General features: G+C 37.1%; 4 protein-coding genes across 4 annotated transcripts; 2 read left to right on the forward strand and 2 right to left on the reverse strand.

Moving 5' to 3' along the window:
- The first annotated feature begins 1,578 nt into the window (after positions 1-1,578).
- Positions 1,579-4,983, forward strand: LOC109112803 (cyclic AMP-dependent transcription factor ATF-3-like). The gene is made up of 4 exons (XM_019125693.2): positions 1,579-1,731; positions 3,103-3,353; positions 3,586-3,693; positions 3,900-4,983. Exons 2-4 carry the CDS (start codon positions 3,111-3,113, stop codon positions 4,155-4,157), a joined length of 609 nt encoding a protein of 202 aa, XP_018981238.1. The 5' UTR covers positions 1,579-1,731; positions 3,103-3,110; the 3' UTR covers positions 4,158-4,983.
- Positions 4,984-13,698: 8,715 nt separating this feature from the next.
- On the reverse strand, positions 13,699-15,760 carry batf3 (basic leucine zipper transcription factor, ATF-like 3). The gene is given in 4 exon segments (XM_019125692.2): positions 13,699-14,359; positions 14,361-14,470; positions 14,668-14,772; positions 15,034-15,760. Coding segments are annotated over 4 exon segments (363 nt in total). The 5' UTR covers positions 15,109-15,760; the 3' UTR covers positions 13,699-14,286.
- Positions 15,761-15,895: 135 nt separating this feature from the next.
- LOC109058892 (kinetochore-associated protein NSL1 homolog) lies at positions 15,896-21,083 on the reverse strand. Its single transcript, XM_042778057.1, has 6 exons — positions 20,859-21,083; positions 20,516-20,594; positions 20,300-20,427; positions 18,858-18,912; positions 18,705-18,772; positions 15,896-16,251 (listed from the first exon to the last, which is right to left on the reverse strand). Exons 1-6 carry the CDS (start codon positions 21,030-21,032, stop codon positions 16,027-16,029), a joined length of 729 nt encoding a protein of 242 aa, XP_042633991.1. The 5' UTR covers positions 21,033-21,083; the 3' UTR covers positions 15,896-16,026.
- A 22-nt stretch (positions 21,084-21,105) lies between these two features.
- LOC122134302 (putative deoxyribonuclease tatdn3) lies at positions 21,106-21,969 on the forward strand. Its single transcript, XM_042778334.1, has 4 exons — positions 21,106-21,312; positions 21,514-21,583; positions 21,742-21,823; positions 21,903-21,969. Exons 1-4 carry the CDS (start codon positions 21,256-21,258, stop codon positions 21,967-21,969), a joined length of 276 nt encoding a protein of 91 aa, XP_042634268.1. The 5' UTR covers positions 21,106-21,255.

Genomic DNA, 21,969 nt, shown 5'->3' on the forward strand with positions numbered 1-21,969 from the left:
CACAAAGAGACACAATTTTAAAACCTACCAAACTACTAAAAAAAATACTATAGCTTAAAAAATATTTGTGTATTTATAAAAGCTACTTGTTTTCTTTCAGTTTATATTAAATGAATGTATTTAAATTTTAGCAAAATGCAAATAAGGAAAAAATAAACCACTGAGGGAAAAATCAAAAACCACATGAAATGCTATTAAAAAAAAAAAAAAAAAAAAAAAAACTCTGAATATAATTATCTTATATAAAACCACTAGCTTATTATTTTCATATATCAGTGGATGTCAAAACAACAACAGCAAATTCACTTTAAAATGGTTATAGCTGTGAGTCAAATGGAACTTATTTATACCCAGATTCATTAACCCGACAGTCAACAAATATTACCTTTGTGTCAGGTTTAGACATGACTCCTTAGTAACAATATTTTGTGTACAAGCACAGTTGTATGTAATAAGGGAGTGTTTTAGTAGTGATTGCACCAGGACTGGTGAAGAGATATCACTGGAAATTTCCAGAACACAGATGTAAGAGCATGTACCGGGGTGGGTAATAACCCAACTAGAGCAAGAGAGCTGTGCTTCACATCAAGTAGAGGAATGCAGACACTGCGGACTGCCCACTCCCTGAAATTACTCCAAAATCATTCCACTGAACATCCATCCACCACAAATCAAAGTAAACAGACAAAAACTATATGAGCTCTAACGTTTGCTTTACAACCATGTTTCTTTATCTGATTATTTAATAGATTGTTGATGTTGTCTACTCATATTTATATCTAACACTGACACCGATAAACTGATATCACAAAATATTTAGAACAAAACAAAAAAAATAGAATAAAATAAAGAAAAAAATAAAAAACAACAAAAAACACTATAATAATATTTACAACCTTAAATTATATTTTCAAAGTTGAGCACACTATAAAATTGAAAACCTAGTTTATGCTCTGGAAAATCAAAGTCATGCCAAAGTTACATTGATGTCTTCAAACTTTTTTATTTAATTAGTGATGAAGAAATCAACCTCTGATAACTCGAGTGTAAATCTAAAATTACTGGGGCAAGTTAAACGGCTGGTCATTAAGTTGTTAAATGGTGAAAACATTTTTAGTGGACGTGCAAAACCAACTGTTAGCACTTGATTACACTTGCTCACTCATGGACTTTAAAACACTGAACAGACTGAATAAAAGACAGCAACACACTGACCTTGGGATCCTCTCTCCATCTTCATACAATTCTCCAACAGACAAAATATGAGTGTGTTTAACAGAGTGCGAGTGATTTTCTGGTCTCATTCTGACCAACTAGCCAGTCAATTTCTCCTCTCCCATATGTTTTATTTTTCCCCACAAATATTCAGGACATTAGACTAGAGCATTCCAGAGATCCCATGTCATTACACGGGTATGTCTTTATTTGCTCATTAGGTGAACATGTCAGGCTTCGATTCCTCCATTGTACGGGGAGGGCGGGGGTCTGAGCTTGCCCAGTTATGGTGCGTACGGAGGGTTGCCCGGTTGCATCATCTCAAAGACTGCTTTCCTGATACTATAAATAGGGTGAGGTCACTCGCCCCGCCCACAGTAGTAGTTCACGTCCTCCAGCCATAAAAAGAGGTGATGCAACGAGCCGGCGACAACTGTAACTTTAGCAGCTGAACGCGAGAACACTCCGGTCGGAGGAGAGCATCACAACACGCGCGTTTTATTCAGTCAAAACAAGGTGAGTGACAACAGTGTTTCACGCGTTATTTATGGGTTTTGTTGTAAGTGTTCTAGGACACACTGTGAAAACTGCCTACGCTATGTTCTGATAAATAAACTTAGCCAGTGACTGATTTCAATACAATTGTGGTTTTGGATCAAGCGATTGTACCTATTATAGTTCATTTTATAGTCATAGTGTAATCTTTTATGCTGTTTATGTTTATATTTTATTGTATTTAATTGTTATCTCGGCATAAACGAAGTCCTCTAGAATTGTTGCAAAACGTGCGGAACTGGGCTGCGGTAGGCTTACTCATGTTGAAATATCTGAATAACTGATTATTTTATGTAGCCTAACTAGTTCTGTTATCGTTATAGCCGACTGTAAAATAATAATAATAATAATAATAATAATAATAATAATAATAATAATAGTAACCAATAATAATAAAAACGGGTTACTTCACCGATTTACATAGCGATTTCACTGTAACCGGATTAGAGTTTATTAAACAGTTAAAGATGATTATTTTACCGGATTATACTGATAATGATTGTAGACCTGCAGTGCATATAATCAGAACATATATATTACAAATAATTCGTGTATAGTAATTGAATGTAATCGCATAACATTTAAATATGTGTCTGATATATTACCTAAATGTAATTCTGTTTCTGTTCAGAAAATATTCTAAAATAACATATTGTGATGATGTTAAAAACATTAAGGAATAGCACATTGTACATGCCATTGCCTTGTATTATTTTAATATACTAACTTATTTGAGCTAAGTCTGCAATGTAAAATCACTGTAAAATATACTGAGGATAACACGTGGTACAAATGACTTTAAACTAAGCTTATAAAACCTTACTTTCTATAAACTGTTTGTAAATAATAATATAAAGCTATAGTTTTACAAACATAAAACACCATAAGGATAACAATACACAACATTAAAATGATACTAAAAGAATGAACTATATAAAATAAGATTGGGAATACCCCTTACTCTCTAAATCATAAGGGGATTTACTTTCTGTAATTTGAACATATTTAAGCAGTGTGTTTATTGCCTTGTTAAATATAATATTTTCTCCATAAATTATGAATAAAAATATATATACAATTGTTTATAATAAATCATAAATATATGCATATATTTAATGCAATCATATTCATTCATACTTTTTATTTCTGAAATATGTATTGTTTTTTTAATATAATTTTTCAGATTTAAAATCACATTCTTATTACATTACTAACTTTTTACAGTTAAGTCAGTAGTCTAATCATTTTTTGAGAAGGTGGTAGAGTTTGTATCTGACTACAGAAAGTTTCCTTATTAAGACCATGATTTAAATCTGGCTTCAAATGTTTTAGATTTCGGAATGATGCTCCAGCATCCTGGTTTGGGTCCCTCGGAGATCAGTGCGACTGCTTTAGTACCCTGCCTCTCGCCGCCTGGCTCACTCACGCTAGACGACTTCACCAACTTCACTCCATTAGTGAAAGAGGAGCTGCGCTACGCCATTCAGAACAAACGCCTGTCCAACGGCATGAGCACCCTGACCACTGACCGAGCGTGTATGAACACAGACTGCCCCACTGAACTACCTGTGATGAAGCGTGAGGTAAGAACGACTCATTTACAGTTAGAACATTTAATCAAATGTTATTTCTTGTATTTCACTTTAGTTATATTGAGTAACATGCATGTAGAAAAGCCATGCTTGCACAATTCACTTGTTCATCCGCTTGCGGAGCTAAACCAGTATCATTAGGCTGTTTCGTTTTCATAAAATACAATATGTATTACACTCTATAGGTATATTAGAACGCATGTGATATATATTGTAATTTCAGACCAATCCAGAGGAGAACGAAAGGAGAAAAAGAAGGAGAGAAAGAAACAAAATTGCAGCAGCGAAATGCAGAAACAAGAAAAAGGAGACAACAGACAATTTACAAAAGGTATTCTTTATGTTATTATTCAATTATATTTTTATATTATTTATATATATTTTATATAATTTTTATTTGTTATTTATATTTAGAATATATTTAGAATATTATTATTATTATTATTTAATGTTATTTTATTTAAAATATTTTTTCATATTTCTAAAATGAATTTTTCACTCATATATATTCCATAAATGGCTTTTATTTTAATTCAGGAGTCAGAGAAGTTGGAGTCCATCAATGCTGAGTTGAAAGCCCAGATTGAGGAGCTGAAAAACCAAAAGCAGCAGCTAGTTTACATGCTCAACCTGCATAGGCCCACCTGTATTGTCCGTGCTCAGAATGGCCAGACCCCTGAAGACGAGAGGAAGCTCTTCATCCAGCAATTCAAAGAGACCACCCTGCAGGGTCTGAATCTTACCACAAGTGGACCAACACACACCTTAATACCAACTAGCTGTGGACATCTCTAAATCACAAACTGTACAGGCAAGAAGCTAATGGTTTGGCAGTCCTTGCCAAGGAACACTGGAAGGTTCACCCACGTTATAAAGGACTAAACATGGGGCGTCTGCCATGCTGCCAGTTAAGGTCGATCTGATGTACACTGAAAGAGACTGTTAAAGCACTAAAGTGTTGAAGGACGTTTAATGCGTTTTTCCTCTTATTTAAATGTGTTCGTAATTATATGTATGTTCAACATGATATGCTTTTTATATGCACCAAAGCCTGATGTCATGTTGATGCTAGAACAACATGATTTCATTTATTTATCAGCTTGTTGGTTAAATGAAACCCTGGTGGTGTGTTTGACAGCAAGTACTATACTAGTGAGAGGAAACAAATGTAGTAATTTGCGTGTATCTTTTTCATTTATTGGCAAGACATACAGGGTGACAAAGTTGTTTAGTTTAGTTACATATTTATCTGGGGCCTCTGCCTTGTTAGGTGTCCACATAACATGCCACATGAAGTATTTCAAGCTGCTACTAATCTCTCAGGACTTGGTCTATATTGCAGGAAACTCATATTAAATAGAGAAATAAAATAACAGGGAAGTCGACACAGAGTGGACTTTGAGACAATGAGGTGTCCTGCACACTACTTACAAGGAAGTTTCTACCTTTTGTCACTGAAAGCCTGTTCGCTATCACCTCAACTGTCCGACTATGTTGTTGTTACAATGCTGTGAGCAGGAAGATCTGCATTTTGTCAACCTACTGTAAAAAAATATATATATATTGTTTTTGTGCTATTAGCAAGGACATACTTATTTTCTAAAGTGTTGCATTTTTCATATATTGTAGCCGTGTGTTGTTATTGTCTAGATGCACAAACCTCTACACTCCCAGCTAACAGGATTCTAATATTCTCAGAACTTTGGCTAATGTTTTGACAAGGTTCTGTCAAAATTAAGTATAACATCAGTAGAATGTTCATTTAAAGTTATGTGGTCTTAAATAATGTTCTCAAAACCATCTTGGAATATCTTTTTTTCAAACATTTTAGTTGGTTTCATAACATTCAGAGAACATTCAAAGGTAATTTTCCCATAATGTTTGCAAACAGTTTAAATGGAGCGTCCCCTTAATGTTTTCTCTAACATTTGCATAACCCAGAAAATAAATAAATAAAATAAAAACCGGGACGTTTTAAACTTTCAGAGAAGATTCAGAAATAACTTAATGGGAATGTTAGCAAAATCTACTTAGAACATATTTTTGTTAGCTGGGCTTATTCTAAAGGAAAAAAACTTGAAGTAAAGCTCTTATTAATTGTCTGGCTATGTTCCTAGATCATGTGTCAAGCAATTGTAGTCACGTATTGTTGTCAGTGAAGAAACACATACTGCAAAACATCTGATCAGGCCCTGTGACTGCATTTCCTAATATTACAGAAAGGTGTACTAGAGTATAAAAATCACTCCATTTATATGAAACCGAGGAAAACACCTAATCTTTTCACAAACTTCTCCCTCATGTTTAAATTAATGCATAGTTGCATTGTTTAAATGTATGTTCTGTCATGTACTGAAAGGTTAAGTGATGCAGGCGTCAGGTAGCTTTTTTTTTTCTTTTTTTGTGTGTGTGTGTGTGTGTGTGTTTGTTTAAACAGGCATACCACAAAATGTGGTACTACTGACATTAAATGTGTATTGAAAACATGCTTTCCATTTGTGGTTAAATCGGAATTTATCACGTCATTGGTGTCTATGTCAAAGTGTTCAAGTGCAATTGCTACCAAAAGTCATGATTGAGAAGATAGTGGCCTGTAAAATTCAATTACATATTTATATGAAATATGTTTGGCTTCATTTTGACTGCCTCTTGTTTGTTTTTGTACTTTATTAATAAAATAAAAACTATACCATCTATAATTGAGTCATTCTGTGCTGGTTTTATATTAAGTCAGATGTGATTAAACACAACTGGATCGACGTGATTACATCAGATGAGGCAACGCCTAAATATTGTTAGCCTACTTTCGAAAGTGTACTTGACATGCTCAAAAAGCAGCACCGTTTATGGTTGTTTTGAGAAATTTGTGGTAGGGCAAGTCTGCACATGTATAACCTGAGAGACATGCCAATTGGAACACTGAGGTTGATTGGGTTCTTCATGCCAGAGAACATTCAGCATTTTCTGCTGATTTAAATGTTTATTTTTGAAGGTGGGGGAATTTCATACAAGGGAAACATATTATTGCTTTGGAACTGATTAAAAGTGGGAATTGCATCAGAAGATAGCAACTGTAAAAGGCTCCTGAAATTCCTCATAAAGAACAAAGCTGCTAGAGAACTCTTAGCTGTGGTGGTACCTAAGTTTTGGTAACTTCCTTTTAGGAAAAAAAAAAAAGAGGGAATTATTTAGAATTCTGAATAATTGCTACCAATACTGCCTTGGTTTGCTTTTCAAAATTGTTTCTAGAAAGAAACATGGTTGTACAGGAACAAAAAGTTCCATTTTAACATTTTGAGAGGGGACTTTGAGAGGGAATAATAAAACATGACTGGTTTTAGTTATGATAAATAAAAAAAAAATAGACACTGCTTACTGGTTTTCAGTAAAAATGCAACTTATATATATATATATATATATATAGATATATATATATATATATATATAGGTCTATTTTTGTGTACTTATTATCAATTTTATTATTGAATTAATCTAAGTTAATAAAATGCTTTGTAATCTTTCATTGGATGCCATCATTGCTTTGTACTCCACCCTTTCTATGAACCACAATAAAAACAGTCACTTTTGGCCTTTTTATGTGTGTCATTTTGTTTGCACACATCCCTTAAAGTATTAAAAAAAAAAAACAAAAAAAAAAAACATATGGGGCAATCATGTCCGAGTTGCTGCTCATTGCTTAATCATTGCTGATGCGGACTGATGTCAGACATGTGAACTCTCAGAAATGACTCTCGGATAACTTCCACCTCTTTCACCTGAAAACATCATCACCGAGAATTAAACATTCTTTGTTCACATTTGTTTCCCGGTCAGTGCAATGAAACGAAAGTGAATCACTACTTCTAATCAAAACCATTCAACTAGATACAGGAACTAAATGACCAGCCTACAGTATACAAAATATGGAACTTAATATTTTTTTAAACAGTACAAAATGATAAAAATATGGACTTAATATTTCCAAAATGTAAAATTGAAAATGTTTTGAATGAGTAATAAAACCAAGCATTTATGAAATCTAATCTAAAATCTATTTAACATGCCTTTTTAAATACCCAGATTCCAAACATCATGAACTGCCTTTTACCATATAAGGCAAGTGCACTTTGCCCTGCCTGAATATGAACCAACATAGTCCCAGCCCTTGGCAACAAATGCAATCAGTGGAAACTTCACATTCTGATGCAAGCATTAAAACTGTTGAAAGTCTACAGATGCCAAATAGGGTGTTGTAATGCTATTTCAAGCATCACATAACCTTAAACATTATTTTAATGATAATGATTTTAAAGTTTTGATGTACTGCATTCATGACTGACAGGTTGTTAACCTATTAGCTCATTGGAATGCTTTATTCATTCATTGTAGTGTATACAAACCTATGCATATGCAACATTATTGACAGTTTTACAGCTCATTTAGCCATTAGGCCTACTATTATAATACACTATTAGGGGTTTATTATAATGAATGACAACCCTGTGGTGTACATTCCTAAACTCATATATTGATTGGTTTTCCCTCAGTGTGCAAAGATAAGGATTTATGCATTTAAACTTCCTTGCCAGTACAATGAAAATGTCCCTTCTTTATTTTGGGGGAGCTCAAGGAAGTGTAGGTTAAATGGGAATTTCAAGGACCACATTCTCGAAGTTCCTGTAAGGTTTACAAGAATTTTGAGATGCGAGGGCAACCACCTACAGTCGCTACCAGGAACTAACAGATCAGGAAGGAAAGGTTACCATAACAGGAATATTTTTCCGTTTAAGACACACCCCTAATTTCCCAGTTCACAAACCGTATTTGCATGCTCCTCTATTCGGATTTCAAAACATGTGCACTTTAAAGACAATGCAAAACAGTACGAAACTTTTTAATAGATAATCTTCTCTGCTTCCTTTTATTTTCGTGTAGTGACAAGAAGAGATATTTACAGCTCTGACCCAGCCTGAGTTTTAGAAGAGACGTCATTTCTTGAATGTCGATCAGACTAGTCATACAAACTAATGGCCTTCATTCAGAGTAGCTACAGTAGATGTAGATGATTAAAACTACATTATCACTTTAATTTAAAGCAGCTATGTCTATTTTCAGTGGACTTAGGCTACAAATTATATAGAGACAGATTATATAAAATAAAGTGTATGTAATGTGTTAATGTGTCCACTAGAGGGCATAACAATCGAGGAATAACACAAATAGACGCTGAGTTGCAGCATGCACTGGACTCTCATTTCCGCTTGTTTAGATGCAGACCCGGACAGGAACATTGCAGATGTTTTGTAATACTGCAATCAGAGGTGTAGTTTGCAGCGGGGGATGGGGAGGTAACCACCGAATAACCAAAATTAGCAAGTACATATACATAATAGCACTATTATAATCTTTTTAAACTTCTCATAACCTCATGAATTTGACACGTTTTATTGTAGGTTTATTTGAGGTAAATAGTCTAATTTGTTGGATAATTTATAATAGATAGTCTGTTAAGGGACTAGATTCTTCCCTATAGATTTAATAAAACTGGCATGTTGTAGCCTAACTATTGTTTCTAAATCTGCAGGCTGTTGTTTTTCATAAGTGCTATATAGAATAAGGAGTCATTATTGGCCTGGTAGCGATTAATAAGCTAGCCTTATAACAAATGCTACAGTTAAGAGCTATGGTACATTTTCTTAAGATCAAGTACAAGTCAGAAACGAGAGCTATGTGTAAGAGGGGTCTAATGATTGTCAGGACTGAAAACTCGATTCAATTGCAAGTGAATAATTCCTTTATTCAGGAAATGCCATCAAAGTGATAGAACAATGACTGGTCAGGAAAGTCTTGGTGCAGCTGGTCCATGGCAGCACAGGGACTACAATGGGCAGATCTCTGAATGCAATCCAACGAGGATCACCCCAACAGAAACATCCACTCCAAACAGAGGCAGGCACTTCAAGACGAAAAATACCCACTCCGAACCAAGAAACTGGAACCTAGGAGACTAAAAGCAGAGAACTGCAAGGAGCACAGCATGAGCCCACAGAACAATCCAACAATGAACGAACAGAGACATAGCACTGACGAGCTGCAGATGCAGCTGATTGCTAATCAGCGCTCGTGAGTTGCCCAGCATCACACGTGACAGCAGAGACACACCCACACAAAACAGAACCGGAATCCACAGACCTGCGAACCGTGACAGTACCCCTCCCCCTAGGAACGCCTCCAGGCATTCCCGTGGGCCGTTACCTGTCAATTGAAATCAATAAGAGAGTGATCAATGGCTCTAGCAGGCACCCAACTTCTCTCCTCTGGACCGTAACCTTCCCAGTCCACCAAGTATTGAAATCCGCGTCCCCTCCGCCTAGAGTCCAGGATACATTTGACTGAATAGACAAGAATGTTCTGAGAAACCAAACATCGCAACACTCCAAATCTTGGTTGGCCTTCTCAGTTTGACCGTTGCTCTGAGGATAACCCGAGGAAAGACTGACAGTCGCCCCCAGTAACCAACAAAATTCCTTCCAAAATTTGGACAAATTGGGGACCCCTGTCAGAAACCACATCCTTCAGGAGGCCATGAATGCGAAAGACATGATCAAATGACAGAAACCGCCGTCTCCCTGGCAGATGGTAATTTGGGTAAGGGAATAAAAATGAGCCGCCTTCGAGAACCGGTCCACCATGGTTAAAACCACTGTTGCCCTGGGATGGTGGGAGGGCAGTAACGAAATCTAGCGCAATATGGGACCACGGTCTCGAAGGGACTGACAGCGGCTGCAAGAACCCCGCTGGGGGTCGATTGGAAGGCTTACCAACCACGCAAACCGAGCAGGCCAAAACAAAACCACGAATGTCTCGAGCCATAGAAGGCCACCAGAATCATTGCTTAACCAAATAACCGGTACAATTGACCCCTGGATGACAAGCGATCCTGGAACAATGACCCCAATGGATGACATCAGACCGCAAGTTCTCAGGCACAAATAAACAGCTCGGTGGACAACCAATCCATGGCCTCCCTTTCTGGAACGTAAAGGGTATAATCTGCCCTTAGGCAGAGACGTACCTGACAATAAGTCTATGGCACAGTCATAGGGACGATGCGGAGGAAGAGGCAGCTCGAGACTTATGTAACACTTCCTTCAGGTTCAGGTACTCCTTCGGTATGTTAGACAGGTCCATGGATTCCTCCTGAAACACAGAACACAACACGGAAGAACAGGCAGACACCAAACGAGACGCATGACAAACTACTCCAAGCACAAATAGTGTTCTGTTGTCAGTCCATGTGGGGATTGTGAAGTGACAACCAGGGATGACCCAACACCACAGGAGCCAGAGGGGAATTGATCAACAGTAGTCTAATCTCCTCCATATGGTTACCAGAGGTGATGGGCTTGATGGGTATTGTGCTCTGGGTGACTGATGGCATAACCTGCCCACTGAGTGCTTGGACAGAGATAGGCTGAGGTAGCGAGACCACCGGAATGAGTAACAGAGCCTCCAGTGACGCGTCTATGAAACTGCCCTCTGCTCCTGAGTCCACTAAAGCCTGGCAGGTATGGAAAGCATTGGCCCACTGTAGTCTGACCGGAAGGAGAGTAGCTGTAGAGGATTTCTCGAAGGAAACTCCACCTGTCAATAAACTCACATCTACTGACGGGCTCTGGCTTTTACCAGACAGCTTGTAACAAAATGCCCGCTCGCTCCACAGTATAAACAAAACGTTGGTCCGTCGACGATCCCTCTCCTCCCTGGTCAGCCAGGTTCTGCCCACCTGCATGGGTTCAAGATCTGAAATTGGACTGTCACCAGCAAATTCCACCTCTGGGTAAGAACTTGCATGTCTTTGATCACAACATTGCAGAAGGCTGTCCACTCTAATCACCAACTCGATCAGTCCATTCCGAGTAATGGGTAAATCCAACCCGACGATCTCCCGTTGGACATGGTCAGCCAACCCATGCAGAAAGTTGTCCCACTGTGCCTCCTCGTTCCATTTCATCTCTGCCACTAGGGTGTGGAAATCAATGGAATAGTCAGTAACTGAATGATTACCCTGTCGCAGATCCGTCAGTTTCCAATCCACTTCACATCCCGAAACGAGTCGATCAAACACTCTTTAACTCCTCCGTGAAGGACTGGAATGAGGCACAGCATGGTGATTGGCTTTCCCACACCACTGTTCCCCAGAGCGCAGCGCGTCCTGAAAGCAGCGTGATCATCAACGCCACTCTGGACTGCTCCATAGGAAAAGACTTGGGTTGAAGAGTGAAAAACAACAAGCACTTAGTTATAAAAGCTCGGCATAAATGTGGCTCACCAGCATACAGAGCAGGAGGTGGAAGACGAGGCTTGATGTGTTGATCCGATCACGCCACAGAAGGGGAAACAGACGGCGGGGTAGGCACAGTGGGCGCTCCGTTGATGTCCGCTCTTAAACGTTGGAGCTGGGCAGTAACCTCCAACACCTGTGCCACCAAGACTTGCACCACACGACCCATAGCCAATATCTTTTCATCCTGTTGATCCATACGAACATTGCTATTAGCAATGACGTCTCTCCACTCACCACTTGCTGAATCCATCCTTGGTCGGATTGTTATGTCAGGACTGAAAACTCGAGATTCAATTGCAAGTGAATAATTCCTTTATTCAGGAAAAGCTCTCACAGCGATAGAACAACGACTGGTCAGGAAAGTCTTGATGCAGCTGGTCCTTGGCAGTACAGGGACTACAATGGGCAGATCTCTGAATGCAATCCAACAAGGATCATCCAAACAGATAAACAGCCACTCCAAACAGAGGCAGGAACTCCAAGACGAAATTAACATCCACTCCAAACCGAGCAACTGGAACCCAGGAGACTAAAAGCAGAGAACTGCAAGGAGTACAGAACAATCCAACAATGAACAAACAAACACAGAGACATAATATAGCAGCACTGACGAGCCACAGCTGCAGCTGATTGCTAATCAGTGCTCGTGAGTTGCCCAGCAACACAAGTGACAGCAAAGACACACCCACACAAAACAACAGAACAGGAATCCACAGACCTGCGAACTGTGACAATGATGAGTGATGGAAAAACTTGGCCTTTAGATATTCCAAGAGATGGCACAGATTAAATCATTAAGAGCCTGATGAACTATTAAGGAGTAAGAAATAAACATTATCAATATTAGAGAATGTTATTTTAGACTGACTTCCCATGGCATGTTGAATTAGAACATTCTGTCAAATTATAAGTGCCTAAATAATATAAAATGCATTATATATCCTATGTAAACAAGTAATTGTTAACTAGGCTATTAATTTATTGCAGTTATGTTATCAACCAACTTTACATGTGTGGATGATAGCACAAAAGACCATTTTACAAAAATAACCCAAACAAATAAATAAACCTTATGAGGGAGCATGACCCGGGACTCCACTAAAACAGTTCACACTTCAACCCCCCTCCCTTCCCAATGTTCAACCCAAAACTACACCTTTGATTGCAGTCAGATTGCAATTAATAACTTTTGAAGCAGAGATAACTGTTGACAATCATGTATGATTTCATTTGTTAAATATATGTATATATGTATGTATGACTATAAAACACTGGTTCTCAGCACTTTGACTCTAAGACATTATGTACTTCTGATATGTACTTCAGTTGTAATAATAATAATAAAAAAAATATCTCTCTCTCTCTCTTTCTACAGTATATTCATTTCCATTTACAGGCTCCCCGCACCATGCATACCAGAAGACTTGTATGTACTATTATAAAGCTATGCATTGTTGAAATTGCTATGAAATAAAACTTGTGTTCTACATAAATATTGTCATGCCCTAATTAAGGCAATTTTATTTTCTGTACTATATCCTTTGCACTCAACCCATTCTGAACAATTGCATTTGTGCTTGAATAAACATTTATACTGAATATACTAAAACTAGCCGTTTTATGATTTTTCTCTAGCAGTGCTTTTTGGCTTTAAGGTTTTGAATTGAAAGTCAACAGCTTCATGTGGAGCTCTAGGACTTTTCAGAAGAGAAGAGAAAACTGGAAGAGAAATGCAGAAGTGTGTACCCTGCACTGGTTAGGAAGGTAAGTCATCAGAGGTTTTAGGAAGTGATGCATTCAAGAAAAAAAATATGACCACCATCTTACCACAACCTCCCCCAGATATGGTTTCAACACAAATGAGAAATAAACATCATATCCGGGTACTTCTTCTGATTTGGTGACCTCATTTTAATAGAAATTGTATGACTATTTCAATTCCAGTAATTACTGGATTTCAGTCTGCATCACAAAGTGTATAAAAACGGAATGATTGTTTTTTATTAAAATAATTGTTTATTTTTCTTACAACACATACAATACACTCCAAAAGCAAAACACAATCAAGCAAGACAGAAAAGTAACACTAACATGCAAATTAAACTGTTATGGTTATTTTTAATAGTAATTAATAATATGCAGACATAAACCTGCTTTCACAGAGTTTTGAAACTAACTTTTTGGTTGGATTGGCTCTCATAAAGCAGAAGTCCGTTCTCACATGTCATTCATTCACAACCAACTAACTGTGGTATGACAGATGGTTTAGTTAGTGGTTATTTTCTTTATTAAAGTAAATACCAAAGCGGATGTATTCACGTGAGGCGTGACCCTGGGAAAACTAACATGTGGCTAGATTCTGTATTCTGAACATAGCTTGTTACATTGCAGTTTCAAGCAGGATTTAATAATTCACTTTTATGAACACACTGCAAAGAAAACACTGCATAATGAACACACAAATTAATACTTTAGATTAAAAATGCTAGTATGCATAAATCCCTTGCATGATTACAAGTATAATTAATTTATGCTAAATGGAAATTCAGACATCATGAGCATCAGATGTGAGTGTCTCTATCTAGACATAAACTCAGGTGACACTGTGCCTATGGACCTTGATGTTGAGGTCATGCCACAGTTCAAGAGGGCACAAAGGCTCATGGGCTTTGAGGGCATCTGTCAAGCGTTGCTGTTCCTCTATCAAAATCTGGACTTCCTTCCTCAGCAGACTGTTCTCCTGTTCCAGACATTCATACGCCTGGTTACAGAAAATTTCAGTATGTCAAAAACCACATCAATCGGATGCGTCAATGTGCATTTGATGTATTTTCCAATGTCTGCCCACAATTATTAACATATGTCTGCATGGGAAAAATACACATTATATCTGCAAATTTTACTTAGAAGAACAAATGCAGAAATCAGCATCTTTTATATAATTTACAGCTTGCAAACCTCATGCAACTCATCAGCTCTCTGAGTTTGTCTTTTACGGCTCCTCTGTGCAGCAACTCGGTTCTTTTCTCTTCTTTTTAACCTTTTGTCTTCATCATCAGAGCTCTGAATCACAATCATATGTTATTGTTATCATGTTGTGTTGTTTCCTTAATAATTTAAATTAATGTTCAGTTTTATCTCATTATAACAGAACAATTCACAAACAGTTCACCATAAAATCCTTTTGGGTGGCACAGATCAGAAAGATGAGAATGTATGTGTTAGGTGGAAAGTAGTTATTTGTAAATTTGGCACATTTTTATTTTAGGTTATAAACTTATTTCGTAATTGTGCAAAGGAAACAAGAATAAATAAGTAACATACCTCACTCTTTCGAAACAACCGTAAACCTGGAGCATCATTTCGAGTAAAGTTACTTGTCGCATTGAAAAGTGACATGACAGGTGCAGAAGAGCACGAGCGCAATAAAGACTTCAGTTCACGAAACTGTATGGAAAATTAAGGCGAACTATTATGTCGTTTTAATCAGCGCATAGTTAGACATGTTTAAACTGTCAGTCAACATCCCTCAGTAACATTAGTGATTTCTTACAAATGCCTTCGGCTGATGTTCTTTGAAGTCACGTGGTGCTCTCGAGAGCTCCAACTTCTGACGGTGTAAATGTTTTCGTATTTTCAACGCTTTACGATCTTTCCACGAAATGACTGTCTTTTCCATTTTAAACCGGTGATTTCTAAAAGCTATTTTTAAAAAAAAAGGATTTTAAACATTCCGTCAGGCAATATGAATGTCTTTAAGAGTAAAATCAAATGCTGGCAAAATAAGTTAAATACAAAACCGGTAATACTGTCGTAATGCATTACAAAAGATAACATGACTGACAGTTCTAGTTCAATTAGTCATTACTAGCCTTTCGCTCAAAGTTATACATTCCTGCATCTTTATAGAGAAAGAACACATAAAAATCAAATAATGGTTGTTTATGTGTTAAGAAAATTGTCAGCTTTTCATCTTTGTTCACTTAGGATACAAAAAGAGCCCTTCTAGTCGATGTTTATTTGGCTCATTTGTTTAATGAAAAGATGTTCAGTGCCAGTTAATTTGGAAACCAACACTGGTAGACCACTTACACCTTGTGGTATGAACCTGGACCACATCAGCACAGTGGTTCTCTAATAACGTAATTTATTGAAATGGAAAAAGAAAGTGGTGAGAAACTATATGCACAAAGTTTTTTTTTTTATATTTATTTACACTACACAAAACACTTATTTAATAACAGGTGTCAATACAACACTCCTTTACTGCCCTTCTCCATAGCCACAAAAAATGATGCACACACATACAGATACACATTAATTTACATCAGTCTTTTGGATGATTTCTCGAGCGGGTACATAGTCTGCACTGTATTCTGAATCAGACACAGCTCTTTTGACGGTGGAGGGAAGCCTGTGGTGAAGATCTGGACAGATGTCTCCTACTAAAATCTCTTTGTAGATTTCCACTGACTCCGCTGAAGGCTGCATGTCAAGTACTTGATGCAAGCCCTCAGCTGCCTGCTTTAGACTTTTCAGAGACTGAACAGAGTGAAGGAAAATGGAGGGCATGTTAATATATATATATATATATATATATATATATATATATATATATATCACTGCTCAAAAAAAATTTAAAGGAACACTTTGAAAAACACATCAGATCTCAATGGGGAAAAATATCATGCAGGATATCTATACTGATATGGACTGGGTAATTTGTAAGGAATGAAAAGATGCCACATTGTTTAATGGAAATTAAAATTATCAACCTACAGAGGGCTGAATTCAAAGACACTCAAAATTAAAGTGAAAAAAGGATGCAGCAGGCTAGTCCATTAAGCTGAAATTTCATTGCAGCAACTCAAAATGGTACTCAGTAGGTTGTACGGCCCCCACGTGCTTGTATGCATGCCTGACAATGTCAGGGCACACTCCTAATGAGACGAAGGATGGTGTCCTGGGGTATTCCCTCCCAGATCTGGACCAGGGCATCACTGAGCTCCTGGACAGTCTGAGGGGCAACCTGGTCACATGCGCTGAAACATAATGTCCCAGAGGTGTTCTTTTGGATTTAGGTCAGGCGAGCGTGGGGACATTCAATGGTATCAATTCCTTCATCCTCCTGGAACTGACTGCATACTCTCGCCACATGAGGCCGGGCATTGTCGTGCACCAGGAGGAACAAGGACCCAATGCACCAGCGTAGGGTCTGAAATCGGGTCCAAGGATTCCATCCCGATACCTAATGACAGTAAGTGTGCCATTGTCTAGCCTGTAGAGGTCTCTGTGTTCCTCCATGGATATGCCTTCCCAGACCATCACTAACCCACCACCAAACCAGTCATGCTGAACAATGTTACAGGCAGCATAACATTCTCCACCGCTTTTCCAGACCCTTTTACATCTGTCACACGTGCTCAGGGTGAACCTGCTCTCATCTGTGAAAAGAACAGAGCGCCAGAGGTGGACCTGCCAATTCTGGTGTTCAATGGCAAATGCCAATCAAGCTACATGGTGCCAGGCAGTGAGGACAGAGCCCACTAGAGGACGTCAGGCCCTCAGGCCACCCTCATGATGTCTGTTTCTGATTGTTTTCTCAGAGGCATTCACACCAGTGGCCTGCTGGAGGTCATTTTGTAGGGATCTGGCAGTGCTCATCCTGTTCCTCCTTGCACACAAAGGAGCAGATACAGGTCCTGCTGATGGGTTAAGGACCTTCTACTGCCCTGTCCAGCTCTCCTAGAGTAATTGCCTGTCTCCTGGAATCTCCTACATGCTCTTGAGACTGTGCAGGGAGACACAGCAAACCTTCTGACAATGGCACATATTGATGCGCCATCCTGGAGGAGTTGGACTTCCTGTGCAACCTTTGTAGGGTCCAGGTATCGCCTCATGCTACCAGTAGTGACACTGACCCTAACCAAATGCAAAACTAGTGAAAAACAATCAGAAAAGATGAGTAGGGAAAAAAATATCAGTGGCCTCCACCTGTAAAACCATTCCTGTTTTGGGGGTTTTCTAATCTAGTGCACATGTTGTTAATTTTATTAACACCAAAGCAGCTGAAATGAATTAACAACCCACTCTGCTATGTACAGTAACTGACAAGATAAATATCCCAGAAGTTTAATTTACTTGATGCTATACTCTGATTAAAAAGTGTTCCTTTAATTTTTTGAGCATTGTATATAGTACTGTGCCATTAATATTTTCACCAACAAAAAAAAGTCCTTTGCTGTAGTGTTAGTAGGAAATATCCAAACATTTCTTTTGCCATTAATTGTAACAATCCAGTGAGATTTTTGTATGCACAAGGAGTTTAACAGCAGTCAGTGCTCCACAGAGATCTGATCTCATCATCATCCAGACTAATTCCAGAAGAACCACGGCAGCATTTCAAAGATACCTGAAGGAACCTATCTGCAAAGCTACACTTCTGTGAAAGGTTTAAGGTGTAAAAATGCTGTAAAGTGAGAATGCTTTCAAAAATAGTGTCATAAATAGATTGTATTTATCAATTAACTTCATTTAATACAATCAAATCAATATTTGCTGCAATCACCCTTTTTTTTGTAAAACAGCTTTTGTCGTAGGTGCACTTGCACATATATTTCAGGTAGGTTTCTTCAGGTGTCTTGGAGACGTTGCCACAGTTCTTCTGGATTTATTCTGTCTCAGTTTTTTCTGATTCTTCATGTAATACCAGACGGACTAGATGATGGTGAGATCAGATCTCTGTGTGGAGCACTGGCTGCTGTCAGACTCCTTGTGCATATTGGATTATTACAATTAATGGCAAAAGGAATGTTTGGAAATGTAAAATTATATTTCCTACTTACACACTACAGCAAAATATAGAAATAACTGGCTTAAAACATTTTTTTTTTTTTTTTTTTTTTGATGGCACAAATACTAATGGCCTAAGACTTTTGCACAATACTGTACATGTATACACACACACAAATATGGTAATTATAATAAATTTGTACCTTCATAACAGTACTGGCTTGTTTGAACACTGCAGGTGCAGCAGCTGATACATTTCTGATGACAAACTCTGTGAAAACAACGTTTAACGGCTAGTAACTAATACTGTTACACAAATTATGAACTTTTACTAAAAAAAAAAAAAGTGCACACACCTTGAGCTGGGTCTGGCTTTAGGTCTTGGGGCTTCACTGCCTGTTCATACAAACCCTAAAATAATGGATTAACAGTAAAAACATATAAGCTAAATTCACACAGCAACATTTAGGTCTTCTGAAAAAAGAAAAAAAAAATCAAACTGACCCGTTCTCTGAAAAAAACACCAAAGTATACTGTATGAGTTACAGAAGCACAATAGTTTATTTTCGAATATATTACGACTCCTAGTGGCCAGAGGTGGAACACCTAAAATTTTACAACTGTAAAACAATGATATTATGACATCTAGTGGCCAAAGGTGGAACATATAAAATTAAAAAAAAAAAAATTTACTCAGTGCAATGTGTTCTCAAATAGTTCCAAATATAAATAAATACAAATAATATCCTATAAAGACTTTTAAAGATATTAATGTTAAGTTTGGAATGTTATTATTTTAATAATTAAATTTGTGATGTGTGTGTGTGTGTGTGTGTATATATATATATATATATATATATATATATGTGTGTGTGTGTGTGTCCAGTCTTCAAAGCCTGTGAACAAAACAATACAAAATAAAAATAAACAGGAGTATCTTATGCTCATCAAGGCTGCATTTATTTGATAAAAAAAATACAGGAATATATGTGATATTGTGAAATATAATTACAATGTAAAATAAAGTTTTTCTACTTAAATATGTTTTCAAATGTAATTTATTACTGTGATGCAAAGCAGTCTTCAGTGTCACATGATCCTTCAGAAATCATTCTAATACGTTGATATTATTTGTATTATCAATGCTGGAAACTGTTGTGCTGCTTAATATATTTTTTTTTTTGGAACCTGTGATATATTTTTTCAAGGTTCTTTGATGAATAAAAAGTTAAAAAGAAGAGCATTTATTTAAAAGAGAAATCTTTTCTAACAATATACACAACAGTTCAAAATTTGGGGGTCAGCAAATTTTTATTCTTTCTAATAAATTCAAACAAATAAAAACCAATAATCAGCAAAAATTTTTTTAAATTGTTAAGAAGTGATTTATAAGAAGTTAAGAAGAATTATATTGATTTTGTTAAGAAGATTTATACTGTTCGAAAAGATTTATATTTTGAATAAATGCTGTTCTTTTTTCAACTTTTTATTCATCAAAGAATCTTGAAAAAAGTATCGCAGTTTCCAAAAAAATATTTGGCAGCACAACTGTTGCCAACATTGATGATTCCAATAATAAATCAGCATATTAGAATGATTTCTTAAGGATCATGTGGCACTTTATACTGAAGTAATGGCTGATGGAAATTCAGCTTTGCATCACAGAAATAAATTATTTAAAGGATATTAAAACAGAAACCATTATTTCACATTGTAATAACATTTAGCAAGATTACAGTTTATTTCTGTATTTTTGATCAAATAAAGGAAATAAGAGAACAAAAAAAACATGTCTCACCAGAAGTTTCCTCTCTGCTCTTAATGATCGCACAACCTGGTTGCGTATTTGCTTTGGGTAAGAGTTGCGTTTGCAGGCGGTCTCAACTATTTTCTCATCCATAATGTCATTTATTGTGCTCTCATAGTCTAAATACACAAAGTAATGGTTAATAATGTTATGGCTTGGGTTTGCAAAAAGTGTAATGAGTCCTCTAAAACTGTAACAGTAACTTACCTTCACAATAATCCTCTGACGCCTCGTCCCACGACAAGCCACCGACAACTAGATTTTCTTGCACTGTGAATTCAAAGTTCTAAAAGATAAAAAAAAAGACAAATAAGGTGAATGGGGGGAACAAAATACACAACAATAACAAAGATGATGAAAAACACATCGGAGTAAAGTTAAGTGAGTTTTGCGTCTATCTAAACACATTTAGAAAATAAAGTCAGTGTCATAACTCACATACTTGAATAGCACAGGCAAAACAGATGGTGTTTCTATGTTAAAACCATGATACACTTGATAAAGACAAAAAATGATTGAACTGTCATCTCTTTTATTCTACTAGACTTACCACAACCATTTCTTTCAGCAATTTGGTTTTGTCTTCCTCAGAAATGTGGCACTGGCCATCGAGGAACTTTTTAAATAAGTCTGTATACTTCTCAAGCTGTTCACGAACATGTTTTTTCGACTTCACATTTACTCTATAATCTGCTCCCTCCCTATAATCACGATCTCCCTCCATGACTACCGCTTATTTTTCAAAATAAATCCTGGAAACGGAAGCAGAATGTGTTACAACAAAACAAACCCTGAGAGAAACACTTCAGCGGACGAAACGTTCCGCCCTCCAGGCAATCGTTAAGAGAGATTGAGAAAATGGCATAGAGATCATGAAAACGTGTGGTTTTATTTACTAATTTACACAGAAATGTCCTCAAAACATTTTATATAGGCTACACAACATCATGGCTAGAGGATTTACTGACTGTCACTGTCACCTGCCAGCAAATGAGTTTACACAGGTAAGTTACGTTAAGAAAACTCATAGTCAACTAAACTCAATGGCGTTATTTTCATGGTTTTCCCTCGGACATATATGATGCACTTCTGAGGGTTAAAAGGGTAAGCTTTTGTCAAGCCTAAGAAAATAAATCTGATTAACAATAAAAGTTGACTCAGAGGTTGCAATGGTGTCCTCTTCTGTTTAATAAATGTAATTTTAGGCTGGAGTGAGAGCTCTAGTGGCAGTTACAGAGGGATCCAGTTTGAGAAAGATATTCACCTGTCAAAAAGGTAAGTTAACACAACTTCGCGTGTGTCAACAAAAGCTTTGGATGCTTTTTGGATGCGTTTAGAATGACAGTGTTCCAGTTGCACACATACAGTACCACATATGCTTACACAGCAATGGACACATGCAGCTTTACTAATATTTAATGTTTTTGATATAGCTATCCTGGGTTTGTGTTCTCTTGTTTTGGGATTCATCCCCTTCAGGGATCAGGGCAAGACTTGCATAGTGTCAAGATTCAGGTGAATATAAAATAACATGACATAGGAAGATTTACATTAAAAGATTCCCCCATGATTTATATTAGTTTCGCTTTAACAGGAGCTGGAGCCATTCCTTCCCTTGTTCCCAAAATACACAGATGATTTTGTGGCAGTCGGGGAGGTAA

The sequence above is a fragment of the Cyprinus carpio genome, chromosome A20, assembly GCF_018340385.1.
Source record: "Cyprinus carpio isolate SPL01 chromosome A20, ASM1834038v1, whole genome shotgun sequence".
Taxonomy (NCBI): domain Eukaryota; kingdom Metazoa; phylum Chordata; class Actinopteri; order Cypriniformes; family Cyprinidae; genus Cyprinus; species Cyprinus carpio.